The sequence below is a fragment of the Paralichthys olivaceus genome, chromosome 9 (genome assembly GCF_024713975.1).
Source record: "Paralichthys olivaceus isolate ysfri-2021 chromosome 9, ASM2471397v2, whole genome shotgun sequence".
In the NCBI taxonomy this organism is placed as follows: domain Eukaryota; kingdom Metazoa; phylum Chordata; class Actinopteri; order Pleuronectiformes; family Paralichthyidae; genus Paralichthys; species Paralichthys olivaceus.
This window is the reverse complement of record NC_091101.1, coordinates 15816864-15843291: the sequence shown is the minus strand read 5'-3', so window position 1 is coordinate 15843291 and position 26428 is coordinate 15816864. Positions and strand designations below refer to the sequence as shown.

Sequence of the window (26428 nt, the reverse complement as noted above, 5' to 3'; positions counted from 1 at the left end):
TCACAGTTGTTGTAGTGGTGGTTGTATTATTTGATCACTATTGCATAGGCTGTCAATAATGTTAATGGTTATTTGTTTTTTTGAAGTGACATTGTTGTAAAATTGGTTTATTAGATGCTGAACAGGCTTCAAACAATAGATTGTCATAGCATTGTTGATTTAAATGGAGAAGACTAGTCTTCAACAAACAAGTCAACAATGCTGAGCTCAGAATATATCCATGCCTTTGGCTCCGTACTAGCTTTATATTCTCATCATCTAGATCACTGTCTTTTGCTGTAGTTTATCTGGAATTATTTGTTGTGATACTTTTCTTTTGAGAAGAAAATTGTTTAAAGTGTGCTTTATCTATTTCAAACTTTAGAAACAGTATATAACTGGTGTTTTAATGTGTGAAAAAGAGGTTATGCTGCTCAATATTTTCATACTAGTTTCATACTCAAGTTTTACCGCGTGGGGTCGCTCGTGACCACATGTTTTTTATGAGCTCGGTGTTTTCGGTCTCCTCCTTTTTCTTGTGAAGCTCGGCAGACCACGAGTGCTTTGTGAGCAGATAGCGATGAAAAGCAGAGGACTGGAGCGGATGGGATTTAAATTGCTGGGAGATCGAGTTGCCTTTTGCGGATGAATACATTTTGAATCGGGACGATGCCTTTGAAAGCAGCGATGGGCGTCTGGAGGAGAAAGGAAAATATCTGTTGGCTGTTCATCCTGTTTTTATCTGACCGGTGTACTGCTCAGATATTGTACTCTGTTTCCGAGGAGGCGGACAAAGGAACCGTGGTGGGGAATCTCGCAAAGGATTTAAATGTCAATGTTCGAGACTTGCAAACAAGGAGCCTGAATATGGTTTCCGGGTACAGTAAGAAATATTTTGAGGCAAATGTTAAGACGGGGGATGTTTATGTTAATGAGCGAATAGATCGGGAGGAGCTTTGTCCAAACACGATAAAATGCATACTGAACTTCGAGGCCATACTGAACAATCCCATGGTTCTGCACCGCATTGAAATGGTAATTGTTGATTTAAATGACAACGCACCTTCATTCGTGGAGAGGTCACATACACTAAATATATCTGAATCTTCACCGACGGGCGAACACTTCTTGCTTCCTCTGGCTCTTGATGCAGACACAGGCAGCAATTCAGTGAAAACCTACAAGCTGAGCCCAAATGAATATTTCTCCCTAGACGTGCAGAGCAGCGGAGAACACAGTGTGTCCGCTGAGCTAGTGCTGGTAAAAGCTTTGGATCGAGAAAGACAAGCTGTTGTCCCACTAACACTGACCGCTGTAGACGGGGGCAAACCTCCGAAAAGTGGAAGTGTACAGATACATGTAAATGTCCTCGACGTCAATGATAACACACCGTCGTTCAGCAAAACGCTTTACAAGGCACGCGTAAATGAAAACGCTCCAACTGGATCATTAGTAATTCAGCTGAATGCCACAGATTTAGATGAGGGAGACCACGGGAGGGTGATGTACTCTTTCGTCAAGCGTGCAAACTTCAATCCTGCAGATGTGTTTTTTATCAATGCAGAAACTGGCGAGATAACAGTTACGGGTAATTTGGATTACGAAGCACAGTCGGCTTATGAAATTCATGTTCAGGCAACAGACAGAGGTTCATCGCCTCGGAGGGCAAATGGGAAGCTGCTGGTGGAGGTGGTCGATGTGAATGACAATGCCCCAGAAATTGTAGTGACGTCACTCATGAACCCCGTGAAAGAAGATGCAGATATAGGAAGCGTCGTCGCGTTAGTGACGGTGACGGATAAAGATGGGGGGAAAAACGGCCACACCGCCTGCAAATTGATCGGTTCAACGCCGTTTAAGCTGCGATCTAACTACAAAAATTACTACTCTTTAGTTGTTGACGGGCCGCTCAACAGAGAAGAATGCTCATCGTACAATGTTACAATTACTGCGAATGACGAAGGAACCCCGCCTCTCACCACCAGCAGCGTTATCACCGTTCACGTCTCTGATGTCAACGACAACGCTCCTCGTTTCCTTGACCCTGTCATTAATATTTATGTGAAAGAAAACAGTCCAGTTGGAGCTCGTATCTATACAATAACTGCGGTCGATCCTGATATAAAAGAAAACGCTAGAGTAACATACTCATTTGGTGGTGATTCAAAAAATATTCCCATAACGTCTGCTGTAAACATCAACTCAGAGACAGGAGATATAATCAGTCTGCAATCTTTTAACTTCGAGGAGTTAAAAACGTTTCAGTTTAAAGTTCAGGCCACAGACTCTGGTGTTCCTCCGCTCAGCAGCAACGTGACTGTGAACGTTTTTATCCTGGATGAGAATGACAACAGTCCTGCGGTTCTTTCTCCATATTCTGAGCACAGCTCCGTTAACAGTGAGAGCATCCCCTATTCTGCTGAAGCGGGATACTTTGTGGCAAAGATCAGGGCTGTAGACGCAGACTCTGGATACAACGCGCTGCTTTCTTATCACCTCTCTGAGCCCAAAGGAAACAACCTCTTCCGGATCGGAACCAGCACCGGGGAAATCTGGACTAAGAGGAGAATGAGTGACAATGACCTGAAAACTCACCCCTTGGTGGTGCTGGTTTCTGATAACGGAGAACCCTCCCTGTCAGCTACTGTGTCTATAGATGTGGTGGTGGTTGAGAGCACAGCTGACATCCAGACTCAGTTCAGACATGTGCCCACAAAGGACGATGGCTTCTCTAATTTAAACCTGTATCTGCTGATCGGCATCGTGTCGGTGTCAGTCATCTTTCTGCTGAGCCTCATCACTTTAATAGCTGTGAAATGCCACAGAACAGACAGCAGTTTCAGCAGGTACAGCGCCCCAATGATCACCACCCACCCTGACGGGAGCTGGTCTTACTCTAAAGCTACTCAGCAGTATGACGTCTGCTTCAGCTCAGACACGCTCAAGAGTGACGTAGTGGTTTTTCCCGGACCGTTTCCGCCTGTAGATGCGGAGCTGATCAGTATAAACGGAGGAGACACTTATAACAGGACTCAGACTTTACCAAACAAAGAGAAGGTGAGTTGAGTTTTCCAATAAAAGTTACATTTGCTTAAGTTACACTTAAAACAAACCCTAATAAGTATGCTAAGATGTGCGGTTTCCAGCGATATGACAAATTACAACATTTGTTTCAACATTATCGGCTCCGTTTGGTTGTGTTATTTGTTTCTGTTGCTTCTTTTCTGTCCTTCGATGTCTGCTTTGGGCATCAGCGCTGCCAGTGGTACTGATATCACGGGCGCCTGTCAGAGCTCCTTTGACAGACTCACTTTGGGGTCAGATCTGGGACATTTACATAATTTGCTGATTTTTCGTGATATTGTTCATGTGTGAGTGTGAAAGCAACTGAACACAAAGTGGTGTTTGGGGGGCTGCAAATGTAAATAATGAATTTGGTTACAGATTTCTCCCCATGAAAGTAAATCACTAGTATGAGAGTGAATGGTGAAGAGTAGATGTGGGATATTATTCAGTGTGGCTGCTGTGTACTGGCATTTGAAGCAGAAGTCGTTGGTCGAGTGAGTTTCCCTATAGTGACAGCTATGACGCTGTCCAAGGTGCTGAAATCTAGAAGTTCTTTTTGCGTGCATGAACAAAGTCTGCCTCGCTTCTTTGTAATTTAAACTTTAATAACAGACTATGTTACTCATCTTTCATATGTTTCTCCCTGGTAATATTGAAATTAATTGATTATTTAAGCAGTAGTTTTGTACACGTGGATTTATATACATTTTAAAATATTTTGTATTCCCTCAATTTCTACAGAAGACAGGATATTATTAAAATGTACATGCTATTGTCATAGGCACAAACATAACAGTTGGTGTCGCTCGGAGACCATATATAACCATGTGGCTCCAACTCCTCCCTGACTCCGCCTTTGCGTGCGCACCGTCAGTGGTCCGCCTCTGCTTTGTTAGAAAATACACAAATGGTCACAAGGCAGAGACGGCTTCGCCTGTCGAGCACCTAAACTGTGGACATGTTCGAAAATGACTATTTCTTTCGTTCTGTGTCAGCGATGGGACGTGGAGGACTAACGGTGACGGTTGGGATACAAATAATAGCTCTGCTTTGTTTGTGTGACGGGTCGACAGCGCAGCTTTCCTTCTCCGTTTCCGAGGAGGTTGACAAAGGGACGGTGGTGGGAAATCTCGCTAAGGAATTACAGATTAATGTCCCGGAACTGGGAAAACGGGACTTACGAATTGTCGCTGGGAATTCTAAGACATATTTTGACGTGGATTTAAAAACCGGTGCTTTGTTCGTTTGCGATAGGATTGATCGTGAAGAGCTGTGTCCAAATACGGCAAAATGTTCCCTGAATATTGAAGCCATTCTGAGCCACCCGACGCATCTGCATCGCATAGAGATCCAGATTATTGATATAAACGACAATGCACCATCTTTCCGTGAAAAGGAGAAGACTTTCAATATTTCTGAATCCTCATTTACTGGAGAGAGGTATCTACTTCCAGTGGCGAACGACGCAGACAGGGGGAGTAATTCGGTAAAAAGCTACAAGCTGAGTCCGAATGAGTATTTCTCACTAGACGTACAGAGCGGTGGACAGCACAGTGAGTCTGCGGAGTTAGTGCTACAGAAATCTTTAGATAGGGAGAAACAGTCAGTTATTCACCTGACTTTAATTGCTGTGGATGGAGGAAAACCTGCCCGATCTGGGACATTAAAAATAGTGGTTTATGTTATGGATATAAACGATAATGCTCCGGTATTTAGTCAATCTCTCTATAAGGCCCAGGTCATTGAAAACGCCCCGTTTCAGACGTTTGTACTGACAGTAAGTGCCACAGATTTAGACGAAGGAATAAATGGTGAGATTATCTATTCATTTATTGAGAGAGGACAGTTCAATCCTGAAGCTGTTTTCTCCATAAATCCAGACACAGGCGAAATAACCGTGACCGGGAAAGTAGATTATGAAGAGCATACAGCATATGATATTCGTGTACAGGCTAGAGATAAAGGTACGCCCTCTCGAAGCGTTCATGGTAAAGTGTTAGTTGAAGTGACTGACGTTAATGACAACACACCTGAAATCATTATCACATCTCTTATGAGCCCAGTTAAAGAGGAAGCTGAGATAGGCACAGTGGTTGCTTTGGTGACTGTGACTGACAAAGATGGAGGTAAAAATGGTCTCACAGCTGCTAATATTCTTGGGTTGGTGCCTTTTAAACTAAAGCTAAACTACAAAAATTATTATTCATTAACAGTTGATGGAGCTCTAGACAGAGAGAGTGTAGCTCAGTATAATGTCACTGTCATAGCCACTGATGAAGGGACTCCACCTCTCTCCAGCAGTAGTGTCATTCCTATTCACATTTCTGATGTCAATGACAACGCACCTCTCTTCTCAGAGCCTGTGATTAATGCATATGTGAAAGAGAATAGTGCAGTGGGAGCTACCATCCTAACTATAACTGCAGTTGACCCTGATGTAGAAGAAAATGCTAAAGTTACATATTCTTTAATAGATGGCATTTCAAAAAGTATTCCAATGAATTCTGTTGTAAACATCAACTCAGAGATGGGAGATATAATCAGCCTGCAAGTATTTAACTTTGAGGAGTTAAAAACGTTTCAGTTTAAAGTTCAGGCCACAGACTCTGGTGTTCCTCCGCTCAGCAGCAACGTGACTGTGAACGTTTTTATCCTGGATGAGAATGACAACAGTCCTGCGGTTCTGTCTCCATATTCTGAGCACGGCTCTGTTAACAGTGAGAGCATCCCCTATTCTGCTGAAGCGGGATACTTTGTGGCAAAGATCAGGGCTGTAGACGCAGACTCTGGATACAACGCGCTGCTTTCTTATCACCTCTCTGAGCCCAAAGGAAACAACCTCTTCCGGATCGGAACCAGCACCGGGGAAATCAGGACTAAGCGGAGAATGAGTGACAATGACCTGAAAACTCACCCCTTGGTGGTGCTGGTTTCTGATAACGGAGAACCCTCCCTGTCAGCTACTGTGTCTATAGATGTGGTGGTGGTTGAGAGCACAGCTGACATCCAGACTCAGTTCAGACATGTGCCCACAAAGGACGATGGCTTCTCTGATTTAAACCTGTATCTGCTGATCGGCATCGTGTCGGTGTCAGTCATCTTTCTGCTGAGCCTCATCACTTTAATAGCTGTCAAATGCCACAGGACAGACAGCAGTTTCAGCAGGTACAGCGCCCCAATGATCACCACCCACCCTGACGGGAGCTGGTCTTACTCTAAAGCTACTCAGCAGTATGACGTCTGCTTCAGCTCAGACACGCTCAAGAGTGACGTAGTGGTTTTCCCTGGACCATTTCCGCCTGCAGATGCGGAGCTGATCAGTATAAACGGAGGAGACACTTATAACAGGACTCAGACTTTACCTAACAAAGAGAAGGTAAGGGTGAATGCACATTAAACACAGGGAATCCAATGAACTACTGTTCAACTTTTTTCACATGAATGTAATTTTATAGCTAGCCACTTAAGGACTGGATCCAAGTTCTAATAATCCAACACCTACTCATAATACCAATCTAGGGATACTCAGCTGTGGAAATATTGCAATATTTGCAAAGCAAATGCTAAATTCTGCATTTGTTTCTTTGTGACTTTTTGGTCTATTAGCAGTTGTTTGCAGCGTGCAACACATCTTTTATTTTTAACTTTTTTGCTCATTCTTCTTTAAATGTGTCTACACTCATGCTAGAACTCTAGGTGATGGTGTTTGTTGATTTTCAGTTGCTGTCCAGTCAGTGTGGACTTTATAAAACTTTCTGTCCTCTCTGTCCCTTTCCCTTCAACCTCACCACAAGATGTCGCTATCATACCAGAGAGTTGAAGCACGTTTTTTTATTCTGACCAACACTCCTCCCTTTTCGTCTAAGAGAGGTGATTCGTAATTCTTTGTTTGTCGTGGCAGTACAGGATATATTCACTGCGTTGAAAGACTGATGTGGCTGTATCATTAGTGAGAAATGTTAACACAGGAGGCTTTTTTTCCGAATAAATTCGTCTTGCAGCAATGGACAGGATGAAACGACGGGATATTTTCCGGCACTGGATTTATTTTATGTTCCATGCATCTCATATATGGAGTCTCGCCGCAGCACAGGTCGTGTATTCGGTTACGGAGGAATCGAGCCCGGGTACCACTGTGGGACATTTGGCGAAGGATTTACTTTTAGACGTACAGGAACTGGAGGGAAGAGATTTTCAAATTTCCGGACCTAATACGAGGTATTTCGAAGTAAACGTTAAGACTGGAATACTTCTGGTGAAAGACAGAATAGACCGAGAGGAGCTCTGCTCGCGTAATGTGAAATGCTCCCTGGAAGTGGAAGCCATTGTTAACTCTCCGCTCAATCTCTATCGCTTCGAGGTTAAAATCTTGGATATAAACGACAATGCACCATCTTTTCGGATTCCGGGGATTGTTTTGAATGTGTCTGAGTCATCTTTCCCCGGTGAAAGGTTTACGCTGCCAAACGCCTTCGATGCCGATGTCGGGAGTTATTCTGTTAAGGGCTACAAGCTGAGCCAAAATGAACATTTCACCCTGGATGTGCAGAATAGTGGGGATCGGGCCATTTCTGCTGAAATGGTGCTACAGAAAGCCTTAGACCGCGAGAAACAGGCGGTTATCAAACTAACACTGACAGCCGTAGATGGAGGAAAACCTCAGAAATCTGGCACGTTACATATCACTGTTAATGTACAAGATGTAAATGATAATGTTCCCATTTTTGATAAGCCGTTGTACAAAGCCACAGTGGCAGAAAACACGCAGCAAGGTGCAGCCGTCATTTCTGTACACGCTCGGGATTTAGACGAGGGTCTCAACGGAGAAATTCTTTATTCTTTTATCAACCACGACAATGACAACAACGTAAATAACTTTCAGATTAATGCAGTAACTGGAGAGATTACGGTAAACGGTGAGCTGGATCATGAAAAAAGCAACGCAGTTGAGATCCGAGTCCAAGCGAAAGACAAAGGGTCAAACCCAAGATCATCTCATTGTAAGGTACTCGTTGAAATCACGGATGTAAATGATAATCCACCAGAAATATCAGTCACGTCTTTAGTCGACGTAGTGAAGGAAGACGCGGCCCCGGACACAATGGTTGGACTCATAACGGTCAGAGATAACGACTCTGATAAAAACGGTGTTGTTCAAGTTAAAATAGTTGATCCTGTGCCGTTTAAAATTAAGAACACTTACAAGAATCATTATTCGTTGGTCGTAGACGGAACTCTAGACAGAGAACGAGCTTCCCTATACAATGTTACAATAGTAGCGAGTGACGAGGGAGTCCCACCTCTTTCCAGTACAAGTGTTATTACAGTCCACGTTTCTGATGTCAACGACAACGCACCTCGTTTTAAAGAACCTGTCATAAACATTTTCGTCAAAGAGAACAGTCCTGTAGGTGTCATCTATACCATGACTGCAGATGATCCTGATGTGGACGAAAATGCAAAAGTAACGTTTTCTGTAATGAATAATAATAACAATAAAAACAATGTAATAGGGTCAGTTATAAACGTCAACTCAGAGACAGGAGATATAATCAGTCTGCAGTCGTTTAACTTCGAGGAGTTAAAAACGTTTCAGTTTAAAGTTCAGGCCACAGACTCTGGTGTTCCTCCGCTCAGCAGCAACGTGACTGTGAACGTTTTTATCCTGGATGAGAATGACAACAGTCCTGCGGTTCTTTCTCCATATTCTGAGCATGGCTCTGTTAACAGTGAGAGCATCCCCTATTCTGCTGAAGCGGGATACTTTGTGGCAAAGATCAGGGCTGTAGACGCAGACTCTGGATACAACGCGCTGCTTTCTTATCACCTCTCTGAGCCCAAAGGAAACAACCTCTTCCGGATCGGAACCAGCACCGGGGAAATCAGGACTAAGAGGAGAATGAGTGACAATGACCTGAAAACTCACCCCTTGGTGGTGCTGGTTTCTGATAACGGAGAACCCTCCCTGTCAGCTACTGTGTCTATAGATGTGGTGGTGGTTGAGAGCACAGCTGACATCCAGACTCAGTTCAGACATGTGCCCACCAAGGACGATGGCTTCTCTGATTTAAACCTGTATCTGCTGATCGGCATCGTGTCGGTGTCAGTCATCTTTCTGCTGAGCCTCATCACTTTAATAGCTGTGAAATGCCACAGGACAGACAACAGTTTCAGCAGGTACAGTGCCCCAATGATCACCACCCACCCTGACGGGAGCTGGTCTTACTCTAAAGCTACTCAGCAGTATGACGTCTGCTTCAGCTCAGACACGCTCAAGAGTGACGTAGTGGTTTTCCCCGGACCGTTTCCGCCTGTAGATGCGGAGCTGATCAGTATTAATGAAGGAGACACTTACAACAGGACTCAGACTTTACCGAACAAAGAAAAGGTGAGTTGAGTCTCCCGGTAAAACTTTACCATTACCTAATTAATAAGGTACATTTGCTCCGAAATGACACACACAACTTGTTAAGACTGCTTCAGCTCTGATTATTTGTGGAAGAAGTTCTTTGGTTTTGTTTCCCCGTCTGCTCAGGCAGTGAGCGCTATCCATGGTGCTGAAATCACGGGGAACTGTTTCTGCTTCTTTGACAGAGATCACAACCGGAGAGAGAAGTCTACTCCCAAATCCTCACTTAACGTCAAATGTCAATAAAGTTAAATAGTCATCAAAAATAAAGTATTTAGTTAAAATACAACTTGTGAGTTGCAAAATGTAACTGCCAAGCACATGCCTCTTCACTCTACAGGTGTAATAGATAACAACTTGTGATTAGGTGCTTAATATCACTGCCTTAAAAATATAACCTGAATATTTAGCTGAATAATGATCGGAACAAACAGGGCTGTTTACAGCTACAGCACAAAAGCGACTGCCTTAAGGCGCAACACCATGCACCCTATCAGCTCAGTGTCAGCACAGTGTTTTGAAGTCAGTGTGATGTGGAAATATATGAACCATCATTATCTCGATCCCCGGTAAAGGAAATGTGTGAGCCGTACTGCAGACGCATAAATCATAACAATGTTGTTGCAAAGCAGAAAACGTCGTCACACAAACAAACTTCGATGGCGTGCTGGACTTTACCAGCGTATGCATGTGGTCCATTGCAAGCTAACAGTTGGTTTAGAGCCGTTCGCTTAAGATAATTAAATGAGTTACTCACGGTTAGAAGACTTGAAAGGTGGTGTGGGTTGTATAGGTTGTTCCAGTGGTTGTTGAAGCTGTTGTTGAAGCAGTAATGGGAGGACAGCAGTAGTTTTTGGATAACATGGACTCACAGCAGTTCCAGTGGATTCACATGGCGACCCAGCCATTGCGAAAAGGGTCCGGGAAGTTGTACAGTGTTTAACCTGTAGTGTAGCCTATTTCCCAAACGTCCGTCCTGTGTGGCTCCAAACACACTCCTTCCCGGTTGTGATAACTTAACATGTGACTTAGCTGCGAGCAGAGGCTGCTTGAAACAATATGTATTCCGTGGTAAGTGTGTCTCCTTTACAACGTCCTGCAGGTGTTTATGTTTGTTTGAGCGCGGAGGTCTTCCTGACTGTCACCGCGCCATTTTTAAAATCCAAAATTCGCGCACTCTCGGCTGCTTCTTCTTCTACTACTTTTTTCCGGCAGACTGTGCGCAGTTTGGCGCGTTGCTGCCTCCCGCTGTTCCAAACTCGACACGACTCCATTGCGCATGTTCTTCTTCTCTCCAGCGGCAGCACTAACCGAGCTCAGTGCTGCCTCTAGAGGGGGAAAAGGTTTGGACTCCACACGGGTTGTGTTGCCTGACGTGAAAAAATACCGCTGTCCACGTGAGTCCACGTTATTTCACGAGCTGCTTACATCGACTTCCGGCCACAGTGAGTCACCAGTTGGAGTATTTTACAAACCCTGTCGCCTTCATGTGGATGACGTCATGGCTCCGCAGCGAGGCAGGTGTAAACACAACCACAGCTAAGCTAATGTCTCCAGTGTCTTCCTGAGCTTTGTGAAACCAGTAATGTACCAGAGGCTGAAGTTGGATTGCACCTGAGAGGTGATTATTGATGGCTGTTATATCTCTTGGGTAGGGCATTGTTTTTATTCACATTAGTTTACATGTGTAGCCTTCACATTTAGACATTATTCTGGTTGCTCTGGTAAGTTAGACTATTTTGTTCAACAGAGTAGGTCATCGCCTTCTCTAATTTCATAGAGCAAAACATGTGATAAAAGAAACTAGAAATGGAGTATATATTCAATATGTACAGGTTATTTATGTGTGTGTGTAACTGCCGATTGAACCTTTCTTTGTATTTTGTTCAGAAGTTGTGTTAAAGGTCTTGTACACAGATTGTGATTGTTAATCTGTTAAGGGCTGCAAGCCTTTGACAAAATGAACATTTCACCCTGAATGTGCAGAATGGTGGAGATCACGGCTTTGTCTGCTGAAGTGGTGCTGCAGAAAGTCTGAGACCACAACAAACAGACGGTTATCATTCTAACGCTGACAGCTTTAGATGGAGGTAAACCTCTGAAATCAGGCATGTTACATGTCCCTGTTAGTGATAGTGATGTGGCTGGTCAGGTCTTAGCTCAGGTTGAACTTACATTCTTGTGCTGGGAATTATGAGAGGTCGCATACCTCAGTGCATTTTCACAGCACACAACTTTACTCATCGTAGCAGGAAAAATACAAATGTAAGTCTGCATCAATGATCTCCCTGTTTTATTTAAGTGCCCCTGTAGACTGTATCAGTAACAGTAGCACACTGAACCTGGTGAGCTAAACAGAATTTAGTGCTCACTTATTTTGTTATTTTCCTCCAGGCTTTTTGATTGTGACGTGTCTAATATCGCCTGTGAAAGAGTCATGATATCGACTTTGGTGGAATTTGTCCCACCTGTACTCTTACAAGAGGTATATGAGGGACATGTCTTCGATGCACATTTCACTCTCATGACAGGAATTCAAATATGGGCTAAATAATGTAGAACACTTGTGTGGGTGGTATTGTAGGTTTGTAGGTCATTTAATTCTCTCAGTATTTGTCCCGTAAGCATTTTAGCCTTTAGAGGTCCCCTTCTCTAATCTGAAATATTATTTTCTTTCTCTCTTTAACACTGCGCTGCTTCTATTTGTTTCAGTCCATTCTGTTTCCTGAGATATGACCATGAGCATCTCTGGATTCACATGTTGTCCTTTCTGATATTCACAATCACAGCTTTTAGTCCCCTATAGTTTTCGTAGGCTAGTATTTAACTAGTATTTTTTAATCAAATTGGTCTGCTTATGTTTTCAATGCATATTCATATTTTAGCTGATGGCATTGCACTCCAAGACCCCATTGTATTATGAAACATGGTTATACCTTTGTAGGGCAGTGTGTGACAGTGTATTTTGATTTACAGTATAGTAAAGGCTCTCTTTTTGCCAGTAATACAAAATAAAATGTTTTTTTTGTTGCTCTAAATACAGAATTTCTTTCAACATAAATTTAAACATTAGCTATTTATAACACCCTCTCTTTCCCCAAATTCTGTGTTGTGCAATTAGATCTGTTACTTGTTAATCCTGGTTTATTTTCCCTTTGCCTGCCTGCTCCATGTCCCAATTTCTATTGCTCTGCAGTGACAGAACATACACGATATTATGCATCTCACGTCGGCTCCTTTTTCTCTCCCTCCTCCTCTATGCTGTCAGACCTTTCTCTCGTTCCCCTCCCCCTCTCCTTCAGCAGCAGCACTCTGAGAAGGGGAGCAGCTGAGAGAAATAACAGGGAATTAACGTCCATCTCTGCAGACGTGTGCACATCGGCCTCAGATCGCTGTAAACACGATCCAATATATTTTTCATTAACGTCCCTAATGTGCGTACAGAGCAGAGGCGACCCTGATCCGCTCGTACAACAAGCACATCGCGTTGAATTCGTCAGTGGATAAATCGAGCTCTTACGCGCGTTCCCGTGCCATTTACACATACTCGTGATGGTTATCATGGCTCCTAACTGGTGGAACATGTGATGATATTCTCGGAGAGGCTCATTGTGCATTGTGTTGCTGTGGATCTATGATGCTTTTGAGTCACTCAGACGAGATGATCTCATTTCAGGGAGTGGTCGAGGGCAAACCAGCATGGCCTGATCTGTCAAAACTCAGTTCGTTTGATTGGTTCAGTGCGTACAAGGGCTCTGTGCGCTCTCACACAGACTGCGCATGTTGCAAAGCGATGCGAATGGGCTGTGTGAAGCTTAGAAGTGGGTCAGCGTGTGATTTAAAGATGGCAGCGCTCTTCGTGCGCCATCTGACTGAAACCTGTGCTTCAGTAGCCGCTGAGCTCCCTTAAAAAAATGCTCACAGGCTCTACAGCACTGCATGAAACAATGCCCGGAGCGGTCTCTCTGCGTAAAAGTGGTCCAGTAGCCTATGTGTTATGTATTGCTGCAGCAGCTTTCTGTGGATGTGACTGAGGGGGAGGGGCAGGTAATTTTCCGCTACTCGCTGCAGCAGCAGCAGCAGCAGGGAGCTTCAGGAACGAGGTATCAGCTCGGCTCGGCTCAGCTCTCCCTCCTGCTCCGCTCTGCGGCTGGGCGGGGCCGACAACACCTAGTGTCAGTCACAGCTGAACCGGTTGGGCGGGGCAAAGGGCTGTGATGGATGAGGAGAAGCTTGTATCTGTGCCACCGTCATAAGAACATCGTGTTTCTGTGTGAATGTGTTTAACCTCCGGATATACATGGGTGTATTATATGGCCATAATAATAATAATAATATGAGCATTCAAGATCTAATGAGACCGAATAGTGGCAACATGGATAGAATGATATGGTTTAGAGTTTGTTTCTGTTAAAAGCTTCTATCCACCCCCCCTTCCCCAAGTGCTGCAACATGCATTCAATTATTGATCCCACTACATTACCCTGGTGGAGGCACACAGCTAAGTGGTTCAGTTCATAGATTGCAGATCCTTGTGATGGAGCACACTGTTGGGTTTAACAGATGGACCCATATTTAATGTAGAAATGCCCTTACCTCATCAGTTCTAATACAAAGAGACATAACAGCAGCATGTTTAACCCAAAACATGAAAGCATTCCTGATCTCTGTCTATCTGTCTGTCACACACATGTCTTGTGTAGGCTACTTCCTGTTTTTCTCCTTTACAAGGGTGTGTCCTTTGTGCTGGTGAGGTAAGCTCTGCTATCTGTGGTTACCATGGAGACTGCTCTGAGCCATAGTGAAATGATGAACTAGTCTGTTTCCAGGGAGCTGCCAGTATGTAACCCGCCCCCCACTCAGACATCCACCCCAGCATGTGTCATCAACACAAGCAGGAAGGAAGCAGGGTGGACACAATAGGAGGCAGGGGAGATGGAGAAAAGGAGAGGCAGAGAGAAAGAGAAAGATGCGGACGTACAGCATCTTGAGCAGGAATGCCAAGTCAGATGAGGCAAGCAAGGGAAAATAGTGCATCCTATTTTAGAATCGTTCCTGAAACATGAGAGGTTTTTAGAGGAGGCGACAAATGCAGAAGGCGCAGATTCAAGCCTTGAGCATGAGATAGTGAGGAAAAGGGAGCTTCCGTGGATGAGACGGACAAAAAGAACCACATTAAATACAGACCCTGCAGCTGAGTGAGAACATCACAGGCTTACAATTGGTCACAGATATGAGGAAGAACTTATCACCACCCCTCCTCTTCTCCCCACTTCCACCAAACTCATTCTGGGTCCGTGCCCCCTCTTAGTGGCATCGGGATGCTGTCGCCGTCATTAGATTAGCTTTGTCATGCTCAGAAGCACGGGTTGCATCCTCTCCCATCCGGCAAGATACAAAGCTGGGGCATCCTAAGAGGGAAGCATCCAAAGCCTGCCTGCATTTCCTGATAGCTTTGTTCAGTGCCACAACAAGAATCTGTTTGATTTATGCACAGGCTGAACCAGGACGACCAAGAAACTGTTTAACCCTTACAGGGCCCCCAAAGGGAGGGATTTGTGCTGTTTTTAGTTCTCTCATGCCCTTTATGTTTGAAAGCAAGGTACACAAGGGATCAGCACAAACATACATACCCAGAGTATTCCTCCTTCACCAGCTTACTGTGTCCACCTGAGTAAAAGGATTGTGTTAGCAGGGCTCTTTTGTTCCAGGGATTTTAAAATGGGGCAAGTTTTTGTGCATATTTGGAAAATAGGATAGGAAGAAGGTACAAGAACACAGCTTTGTCATCAGGCTATAAATGAACATACAAAATAATACCAGTCATAGGTCTGCCTTTGCTAATGCGATTTTCGTGTCTGTATTTTGAGCTTTATATATCAGGGGTTTTTTTCAGCTCCTATTTAATATTATTTGAGTGATTCTGATAGAAGGTCATTTATTTCCTTTCATGCTTCAGAGACTAAATGGTTGACTTCAGCTGACGTGCTTCCTTTTAAGAGTGTGTATGTAATCAATACATTTATTATACCTTTACAGGTTCTATTTTGACATACAGATCTTTCTTTTCTCACCTCTGGGGGGTGCCTTGCAGTCACTGTTTTGTAACTGAGAAAGAAAATGCCGGCCACGGTAGCCTGACGTCTGTGCCCTCCTTCTCTTGCTCTCTCTCTCTGTCTCTCTCTCTTGCTCTCATGCACCCATCCTCTCTCGCACACACACTCATAGCTGATGGGATTAGCGTTTTAGTGCTTTGGCTTAATGAGAAAGCCTCTGTGGAGGGGCAGTGGATGGGGTGATGATCATGTGTCCAACCCTTGTACTACCAATTTGTTCCAACAGAGGGACCAGTTACACTGTCTCTCCCACCTCTGCTCCCTCCTGCTCAGCCTGCCTCCCCCCACGCATACAGTAGGATTATATCAGACAGAGGTATTGGCAGTGGATGTTTTCTTTTTGTAACTGAGGCTTAGCTCTTTTTATTCAGTATAGTTTTGAGACTTATTTTGGAGAAGCAGTTTTGCTGTCATATATCTTTAAGAGATTTTTTTGATTTTGTTTCAGTGCATCTTTTGTAATTCGCACATTTCCTGGCACCACAGACATCACAGCCCACCAACAGTGTGCATACATTTCATCCTCTGCAGCACTAAATTAAAGCTTTATGATGTACGATTATAGTTAGAAAAGTAGATATGGAAACTTCTGGTCCACAGTCTTTGTTTATGAATATTAATAATGATCTTTCTCCTCTCACTCTAAATGCTTTAAAGTGAGACACATAATGAACTTTACCTCTAGCTCAGTAGTTACAGTCATTGTAACATGTTTTCTACCATTGTCCCCAAGTCTGTGCATCTGTTTATCCAAGCTCCTGATGGCTGTTGGTGTGCCATTTAAAAATGACAGGAAACAACAGCAAAATATGTTTTGACATTTGCCAAGACAAAATAGATTTGTCCTTAGATAGCATTTGTGCCTTTATTGTTTTACTCAGCCTTTATCTGTGTGTGTGTCTTGAGCATATGTGCCTACAGGCTTAAATGCCCTTTAAGTTTGCACGACTGCCTGTTTGTATATGTGTTGAATGAGGGAGTGATGTCAGGAGTTATTCTTCATGATAGCCCAGCGAGGACCCGTTTTACTGTGGATCGCTCGGACATACTTGGGAAGTATCATGAATGGGTTTTAGATTGGCCACTTACAGTACTAATGAGGATGAGTCTTAGAATATTATTAATTTGGTGGCCATCTTGCATTATTGATGGGACAGGGTGGTGGGTGAGAGGGTCGTTAATAATCTGGAGTCTGAATCTGAATTATCTCTCTTCCCAAGACAAAAGCCACAATTTTTTTTCAACCGTATTTGTTTGTTTGTTTGTTTTGTCTATCTGTCTGCTGAATGCATGAGCTCTTGTGTTTTCACTTGAGACTCTATGCCCCTGGGCCAGCCCTCAGCTGCAACAGCGGATATCTGACAGAGGCGCAGCTGGTGCCACTCCATAATGGAAAATGTAGGCAAAGGAGACAATTGTAGGAGAATATTAAGAGGTTGGACGAGGGTTTAGAATACAAAACAGGTAAATTAATTTATGAGGCGGTGGGGGGATAATTTCCTGCCAATCTTGAAAAAAAAGAAAAAGAAAAAAAACACAAATTAACCAATTAGCTCAGTGAAAGTGGTGTCTGTTGATGCATAACATGTGCCTGTCTGTAGGTGGATTAATGGATAATAACTTCATCTGCAGAACTCCTGAGTGAGAAATGAAATAATCCACAGCTCAATGGCATGCAATTAACTCTGAAACAGATGGGAGTATTTGAACAGGCCTATATACTAGAGAGCTGCAGTGACATATCAAAAACATCAGAACAGCATAGAGGGAGAAAAGGAGGAGAATGAGCGAGACAGGTGGAAAGGTCATGTGTAAATGCTGGTCTGTGTTTGTTGTTGACGAGATAATCGTCGCCATGTTTTCACTTTTGTGTTTTTGCTGCAACACGGAGGTTCAAGATGTCCCACTGGGAAAATCTGCTAAATGTCACGGTTAGCATGGCAGAGCGACATGCAGACCCATCAGAGACTGTTAGCCCCGGCTGAAAGAAATAGTCTTATCACTGCTGCTCAGAGGGATGTATGCACAGACCCAAACCTGTGGCATGGGATATAGAGGCCTTTCACGTGTTTCACAGCAGCAGCACTGCACATAAAGGCAAAGGGTATTCATTTGATGCCATTGGAAAATACAATATTTTCTCACTGACCAGTAGCCTATATGTTTTTGGTTACCTTAGCTAAAGGCCTACCACACATTAAGCCAGCTCACCTATGGCCCCACACCTGCAGGTGAAATCTGATCGGCCCCTGAAGTGCCCCTGTCTTGTCAGTAGTCACTGCTAACAAGTCACCTACTAAAAATACTATAATAATGAATATGACAATTGAATCAAATAGCAATACTACTAATAGTAAACAGGATATTACTCAAATCATTGAATCAGGAATTGTGTATGGATGTTGGACATATACCATCATGTCCCCTCTGTGTAAATTGTGGCTCCTTTTTAGCCCCCGATTTAAAGAAATGGTAAATGGTCTGTATTTATATATCCACCACTGCATGAAGTCTTTTATAAACGCACTGCGTAAAAAGCATGTTTTATAATAATCTGTCTTCCTTCAACGGACATTTGGCTGCTTCTCCAGTTCCCCATTTCGCCACCTCCTCCTTGTCACCTCTGAGTGTGAAGAGTTGCTCCATCCACTATGGCAGCATCCAAAGTGACTCACTGTCTTCTCTCACTCTCCCGGGATGCCGAGCGTAGTCATCGCTGTGGGCAGACGTGGGTGAGAATGAGAGAGAAAGGAAAAAGATAATGTTGGCGGTGGACGCTCATCTCGGCCCAGTGGACAGGGTGAACTATAAGAGGGTCTCACAAGGCCATTTCTTCACAGCACAGCTTGCATAAATAGTGGTGATGGATCACATCAACACAGTGTGGATGTGTTATATTTGTGCAACCTATACTAGATGCAGCCATGTCTCTGCTCAGAACAATTTGTTTTTGTGTTCTTGGTGGATGGTATCAGGAGCTTTCTCAGTGAAACTGCGAACAGTGATTGTTTTCTGCAGATGTCACCCCACTGCTTAGATACATTTGAACAGTGTGCAAAGATCTTCCACTCTGTCATGTTGACTGAATTAGGGTTAAAGTCTCGCAAATTAACATGCATCAGATTTAAATCTGATTTTAATTGAGGTACATGGGGACCGAGGCTGGAGTAATTATAGGGCAGCCTGAGCAGGATGATTTGGTTGTTACTGTCGCCACCTGCTACACCACACATGCGCAGTTCAGACTGTCTGCAGATTACAGATGTCATTGGTTGGAAGAGTGGATTTCCACCTGCGTCTTATCACCAGAAACTATAACACTAGTTCCTGATGTTAATTAGTATGTCTTCTAATCTGTGAAGTCAATAAATAAGGATATGAAAAATTCAGTTTTGCATTACATGCTTTCTAAAATATTATGCCTGCGCACAGTTTATGTGCTTTGCCATTGCTGCCTGTTTTATTGACTGGTGCTTTTGCCAGATGTGGAGACTATTCACATCTGGAGCACCTTGTCTGTGACCCGGTTAATGTTATTAACCCTGTGACAACACAGGCATTGTGTTTTGTTTCGTTCTACTTTTTTTCCAGTGCACTGAAAAAAAAATATATAAGCAGCTACATCCTCATCCTCACTACTGATCTGATTGGTGGCTAAAAACAGTCAAAGTTATACTGCATCACTGCCACTTGCTTTACCTGTCTCCTTATTCGCATATTTTTTGTGACATATAACTGAATGTCACAAACCAGTTGTCAACATTGACAAAGGCACATCATGGTCACTCACTGAACAATACAGAGCTCCTGTTATAAATCCTCATGCATGGATCATTTTTGCAGCTTTTTTGCGTTTCCTTTTATTTTCAATATTCTGTTTATATTTCCGATTTGCTCCTGACTGGAGGGTTCCTGGCTAATTGTTGGTTTGCATCAGTGAGGACGTCTTATCTCCAGGCTGCTTCATAAATCATGTTTCTCAGCGCACGATAAAAAGGGCGGTGGCGGTGGCGCTGACAAAAAGAGGGAAAAACGATTGTGTGCCATTCATTTCCGAGATATCAGTGTGCGGGTGGCACTGGGCGCTCATATGTAGATATAGACGATCAAACTCCGGGGTTTTCTGTCTTTTGGGAGTTTATATTTATAAGATGGTGAGCGATCGTATTTATCGGAGGTGCTGAAATGCAGCCAGCGTCGTTTGAGCGAGTGCCTCCCCCTCCCCTTTTGCCCACAGACACCATCACCACACAGCAGAGAGAGGGGGGGGGGGAGAGAAAGAGACCAATAGGCAGCATCAGTGGAGAGAGTCAGCGTTGCCAGGAGGAGAGAGAAATTTAAAAAAAACACCACACAGGCAGACAAAGGAAAACATGGAAGCACAGGGGGAAAAAAAGTCCCTTAAACCGAGGGAGGATGCGGTGGTCGCCCCGCATATTACCGGAGTTACGCACGGACTATTCCCTTGTTTTTAATGAGGCGGGTGGGGGCGCACACTGAGCCGAAAAGGCGGAAAGATTTCTCCAACCCGTCTGCACATTCCGGCCGCCTGCGATGGCTGTGACGGCGCGATGCAGTTACAGTGCAAAGGAGAATGTGCCCTTTTCTTTATATTTGTTTATTTTCGTAGTCGGTGGCCTTACGAACGCACAGATTCGATACTCCATCCCGGAGGAGCTGGAGAACGGAGCATTGGTCGGTGACATCGTCCGGGATTTGGGTCTGGACCTGAGAAAACTTTCCACCCGACGCATAAGAATCACGTCGGACAGCGGACGGAGATATTTCACCATCAATCACAAAACCGGGAAGCTGGTGGTGAGTGACCGCATTGACCGAGAGACAGTTTGTGAATTCAGTGGCACCTGTTCACACAACCTCGAGGTGGTGTTGGAGAATCCGCTCGAGGTGCACAACGTGGAGGTGGAGATCTTGGACGCGAACGACAACGCACCGCAGTTCCCTCGAGATGAGTATCAGCTTGAGGTGTCGGAGTCCGCTCTCACCGGGTCGCGGTTCCACATCGAGGGAGCTCAAGACGCAGATGAAGGCTCAAACTCCGTGAAGCAATACAGACTCAGCCCCAACGACCACCTCACTCTGGACTCCATTAAACCTTTTTCCAATGATAAGCACATCGAGCTCATCCTGAAAAAACCCTTTGACCGCGAACAGATTCCCTCTCATCAGCTAATCCTGACAGCAGTGGATGGAGGCACCCCACAGCGAACCGGCACGGCCAAAATCAATGTGCGTATCCTTGATGCAAATGACAACGTGCCTGCCTTTGACAACTCCGTGTACAAAGTGAAACTGTCTGAAAACTCTCCAAATGGCGCACTGGTGATCAAGCTGAATGCAACAGATCCCGATGAAGGCTCCAATGGGGAAGTGTTTTACTCTTTCAGCAGTTACACACCTGAGCGAGTCAGACAGATGTTTTCCATGGACACAGACACAGGAGAAATTCGAGTGAAAAACAATATAGACTATGAGGAGACAAACGCGTATGAAATGTACATACAGGCAATGGACAAAGGGCCAGCTCCTGTGGCAGTGCATTGTAAAGTAGTTGTAGAAGTTCTGGATGTCAATGACAACATTCCCGAGATTGTACTGTCCTCTCTCTCCAGCCCTGTGCGTGAAGACGCCCGGGCTGACACGGTTGTAGCATTGATCAGTGTGAATGACCGTGACTCTGGACCAAACAAACAAGTAACCCTGGAGATCATGCCCCATTTGCCGTTTAAGATCAAGTCCTTCCGGAATCACTATACCATCGTCACATCCGCCTTCTTGGACAGGGAAACCATCTCATACTACAATGTCACTGTCAATGCTGTGGATGGAGGCACCCCACCCCTGTCGTCTCAGATGACCTTTAAGGTTCACGTGGCAGACGTGAATGATAATCCACCTCGTTTTGAACAGACCTCATATACTGTTTATATCACAGAGAACAACGCTCCAGGTGCATCTTTATGTGTTGTTAAGGCCACAGACACTGACGCTGCAGAAAATGCTCGCATCACCTATACTGTCCTCAATGACAACAACCACGGTATCCCTGTAGCTAGCTATGTCAGCATCAAACCTGATACAGGTGAGGCTTATGCCCTGCGAGCCTTTGACTTTGAGAAGCTGAGAGAATTTCATTTCCAGGTCAAAGCCCAGGACAATGGAATGCCTCCCCTCAGCCGTGTAGCCACGGTGTATGTTTATGTTATGGACCAGAATGACCATGTGCCCAAGATAGTCTACCCACCAGCCAATGGGAGTCGCACCACAGAGACACTGATAAAAAATGCTGAAGCAGGAGTGTTGGTTAGCAAAGTGACAGCGTGGGATGGTGATGCGGGGCAGAATGCTTGGCTGCTCTATTCCCTGGAGCAGACCAACACGGACATTGACCTTTTCAAAGTGCATGAGTACACAGGTGAAATCCGCACCACAAGACGTGTCATCGAGGACAACTCCACTTCCTTCATCCTGACAGTCTCAGTGCACGATAACGGCCTACCACCACTCTCCTCCAGCGCTACCATCCATGTGTACGTGATGGAGCTGCCCCCAAAGGTGGCCCCTGACCCCAAACGCATCATCAGGCCCAACAGCCCCTTAATGTTTTCCAATGTCACCCTCTACCTCATTATTGCCCTGAGTGCCACAACCTTCGTGTTCCTTGTCACCGTCTTTGTCCTAGCCATTGTGCGGTGTCATGCCTACTGTACCCAGCCTGGCTCCTGCTCCCCATGTTGCGTTTCCCAGAAGAGTGCTCCAGAGGGGGGCACCCCAGCAGCTGGTGGTGCAAGTGGAGGAAGAACTGCAGGTGGAGCGGTTGGTGGAGCGGTTGGTGGAGCGGTTGGTGGGCAGCCAAACAACAATGTGGCCCAGCGACGTGACCTCAAAGTGGAACCCCATTACATTGAAGTGCGGGGAAATGGGTCTATGACCAAAACATACTGTTACAAGACATGCCTGACTGCTACGTCAGGAAGTGACACTTTTATGTTCTACAACACAGGACGGCCTCATAGTGGCACCTGGGGCTCAGGCTACGTCACCAGCCACAGTGGACAAAGCCAGATAGTTGTACGGCGTCTCAGTATGCCAGACGCAACTGCCATTCAGGTCTGTCTGGTGTGATCTGTGTATTTTGTTTCAGGTTTCCTCACAAAAGTAAATGACAGAAAACGCAAAAGCCATAAAACAAAAATTCTCAGTTATGGTTCTGGCTTTGCTCTAGGGCAGTGTTCAGGCAGTAGGATTATAGTTGACATTTACAGGTCTGGAGACTTTCATCTGGTGTTTTATATATTTTGCTGCTGCTTGTTAAGATAGATTTATTTCTAGAACAAAGTGGCATATGAACATTTATTAGGTATTTATTATCACTTGCATCCAAGATGAGAATATCTAAGAACTTTTGTGCCAGTCCCAGGATTTGCATAGTCTTTTAAATTCTAAGAAAGAGCTAGCAACACCTTATCTACAATTCCATCATTCCCTTTACATTTTTTGCCATTTGTCTTCCGGTCTGTATCTTAATATTAGATACAAGTGTGGGTAGCTTCTGTGGGTTGTGTGTGTTGTGGGCACGCACACTTAGATTTGCTCGCTCTGTCCCTGTTTCTTCTTATTCTTTAACTCTCTTTTCAAAACAGACTAGTGGATTTCAGTGGTGTATTCACCTATGACCCCAAACACTCAGTGTTATTTGTCTGCTTTGGTGCTGTGTGCCGTAATAAGTCCAGTATGTCCACAGGGCTTTTAGTGGTCATCTCTATAGAGAGTTAGAGTCTGGGAAATAGTGCAACCTTCACTAGCAACAGGGGCCACCAGTCCCACTGCACCAAAATAATCGTCTTCTGGTCACGTACTGCTCTGGTACTGAACAGAAAGCCAGATTTTGAGAATCAGTTAAGGAGCAGAGAATATGGCACAGACTTTGCCTTGAGCTTCATCTAAATCAGAGCATAATTTAATACTATCATTGCATAAGGTTGCATAAATATGCATAAATTGCAGTTATACTAAAACAATGTATTAATAGAATAACACAAACATCATTTGTTTTCCTCATAATCGTGTTTGTCCCACAGCCGTAGTGGGTCTTTCTCTTCAGTGCAGTGTGATGTGGGATAAAATATGTGATAAAAAGAGTTCCAAAGAAATGCTGAAGGAATGGTTCTTTTATCATCTGACCAGCTCCTCATTAAATGTCAATCATGTTTGTTTGTGCCTTGTAATTAAGTGGCAGCGATGTGTTTCTCAGTGCTGCGCGTGGATTGGCTGGCTCCACACAGATGAGGCGGGGGATGTAAGGTGATTGGACAAAGTGTTGATGTCGGAGGTGTGAGCTCTGTATCCATGCTATAGGAGTCTTCTCTGAGAGGGAGAGGGAAGGATGGAGGAAAAGGCGAGAAAAGGGTTGGGTGGCTAAACCAAAACCTGTCTTTATTCCCTGATTTACAATGTAAAGCCAGGCAAGGAAATGAATACACAGGAATCATTTATTTTTAAATCTCCACATTTATTTTCTCCATTCCAAATGATGAAGCAGAATGCACTGATGTCTTGTCATTTTGGTCGAACTGGTTTCAGATTCTTACTTATTTGTTGTCTGTTTTCTTTTTCATTTCCTGTGTGATTTGGAATTTTCCTAGTTTTGCTTACTGTATGTCACTTCCCTTGGGAGACTGCAGACATGTTTAGGTTCCAGGTGCTGGTATGTCTGTGTATGCTCATACCATACGACCCAACAGGCTAGTCTCCCTTCATAGCAGGGATTGTGGACAATCTGGCCTTTTTTCCCTCTTTTTTTTCTCACTCTCTTCCCCTATTGTTTTGATGGAGAGCTTTTTTTCATCTTTATCTTTGTCCTTTTACTATTGATCCCAACACTAATTGCTTTTTGATGAGTGATTGTCTTCAAAAATCCAGGTCACCTTTAGTTTTCAGTATGAGTAACATGCTACAACACTCGACATTGTGCTCTGTTTGAATGACTCCACGAGGAATACCATGCTTCTCTCATTAAGACCAACTATTGGATTCCAAGATTGATGAATGTCCACTGCAGACTCGTAGAGGTCAATTGCAGCTTCAGCAGCAACTGAACATCTGTCATTTCTGAAAGGAAATGAGATTGCAAATAGGTCTCTTATGAACTGCATGGCCAAGCAGGGATAATTTAGTGCCCTCAGTCAGATTGGTTTAGCTCTGTCAGTGGTTTAGCTTGAGTTTAGAGAAAATGCAATCTCATGTGGTCTTGTGGGCACAGGTTAATAGTGGATTTTGCTGCACTGTGATCTTAATAGGTTTTGACGTTTAGCCTTTCTTCTTGTCAATGATAGGATGTCACTAACTGTCCACTACAGGCAGACAGGCAGAGTTTACGGAGATGTCTGGTTGTGTCACTCTGTTATAAATTGTTTATGTCTACATACAGAGCTGACTAGGTTAATCTGACATCTGCCCTCCCCATCCCCGCCTTCTTCCACCTGTGTCCTTCAGGAGCGAAATAACGGAGGGCAGTGGGTGGAGGGTAAAATGTAGACTGTGCTTAGCTGTTACCATGGTGAGATGTGTCACAGTGACTCAAGCAGACTCTGTGCCAGTGAAAATCAATGTTGTGATCCCTGTAAAGAGGATGTAACAGGGAGAAAGCAATATACATAACTGAATGGAAGAAGGGTGCAGTAGAAAGAAAATACAGAAGTTAGAAGGGGTCGTTCAGAATTTCACAGTTTGAGATATTTTGATGTGATGCAAGTAGAATAGAAGGGGTATAGAGCTATAAAGAGGTGGCTTTGAATTAAGTCTTTTGACAGCAAATGTGGGGTTTTTTTTTACAATTTGTCCCCTTTACTGAAGTGTACCACAACCAGCCCAGTGTGAGTGGACTTACGCTGGACATGTTTTCTCAGGATCAAAGTGTGATAGTACCAGGGTCAATGGGCCGCTGGAGTAAAATCTCAGAGAATTTTTTCTTACAGGACTTGGAATGGAGAAGGGAGGAGGATATGCATTTATAAGCTTCAATTCATCACTGACTTTTCTCCCAAAGCAGGGGCAAGCTGTCGCTGCATTTTGTGTGTGTGTGTATGTAACACACATGCACAAGCATTTCTCTCCTTATTAATGAGATGGTATTGCCTTTCGTCTGTACTTAAGACTCAATCCCTCTCGCTTTCTCTTGCAGCCCAAGGCGCCAAATGCAGACTGGAGATATTCAGCCTCCCTGAGAGCAGGAGGTGTAATGCAGAGGTAAGCATCCCACCGGTGTCACACTTTGCAGTAAAAAGCTCATCATACCTCACCAGTCATTTTCATCTTATTCTGAACAAATTGTCCCACCTGATGATCTATGAAGATTTACGCAAACAACAGAATCATGCACCATTTACACCAGACTTATTACCACAGTTGATGCTGGGAGTGTAACTTATCCTCAAGTAATCTTCAGAAGGGCCTTAACTATGCAGATGAGGCACACTGTATATTCAAAATGTAAAAGTGTATTGAGATTAGAGAAGCCAAAAATCTTGCAATATCATTCTATTGTCACTTTGAAGGTGGCAGAGACCAATGCTATACATTATCACTGAGTCTCTTTTATGATTATTCCCAAACATGTATTTGTAACGCAGATTTTTCTCACTTAAGATGTAATATTCCTTTGCAGTTTGGAAATTCATTTTAGAACAGACAGATGGAGAAATGACAGGAGGGAGGGATGAGCAGAGAGGTGGTCAGTGATGGATGAAGGGCAGGTGGTCAGGTGGACAGATGGATAACAGGGACACGGGGATTGCTCCATGAACACACTAGCGGTCACATCACCCATAACACACTG

General features: G+C 44.1%; 1 protein-coding gene across 29 annotated transcripts in view; it reads left to right on the top strand.

The window, feature by feature from the left end:
• LOC109642908 (protocadherin alpha-C2-like) overlaps positions 1-26428 on the top strand; it is a 167555-nt gene that overhangs the window by 127210 nt on the left and 13917 nt on the right. For 23 of the 29 annotated variants that reach the window (XM_069532013.1, XM_069532022.1, XM_069532021.1 and 20 more), the window contains exon 2: positions 25775-25839. In XM_069532013.1, the coding sequence (XP_069388114.1) occupies positions 25775-25839 (65 nt within the window). Of the gene's footprint in view, positions 1-394; positions 3037-3831; positions 6422-6555; positions 9434-19221; positions 22702-25774; positions 25840-26428 lie in introns of those variants that run through there. The other 6 variants (XM_069531997.1, XM_069532020.1, XM_069531996.1 and 3 more) reach the window with 6 other exon arrangements.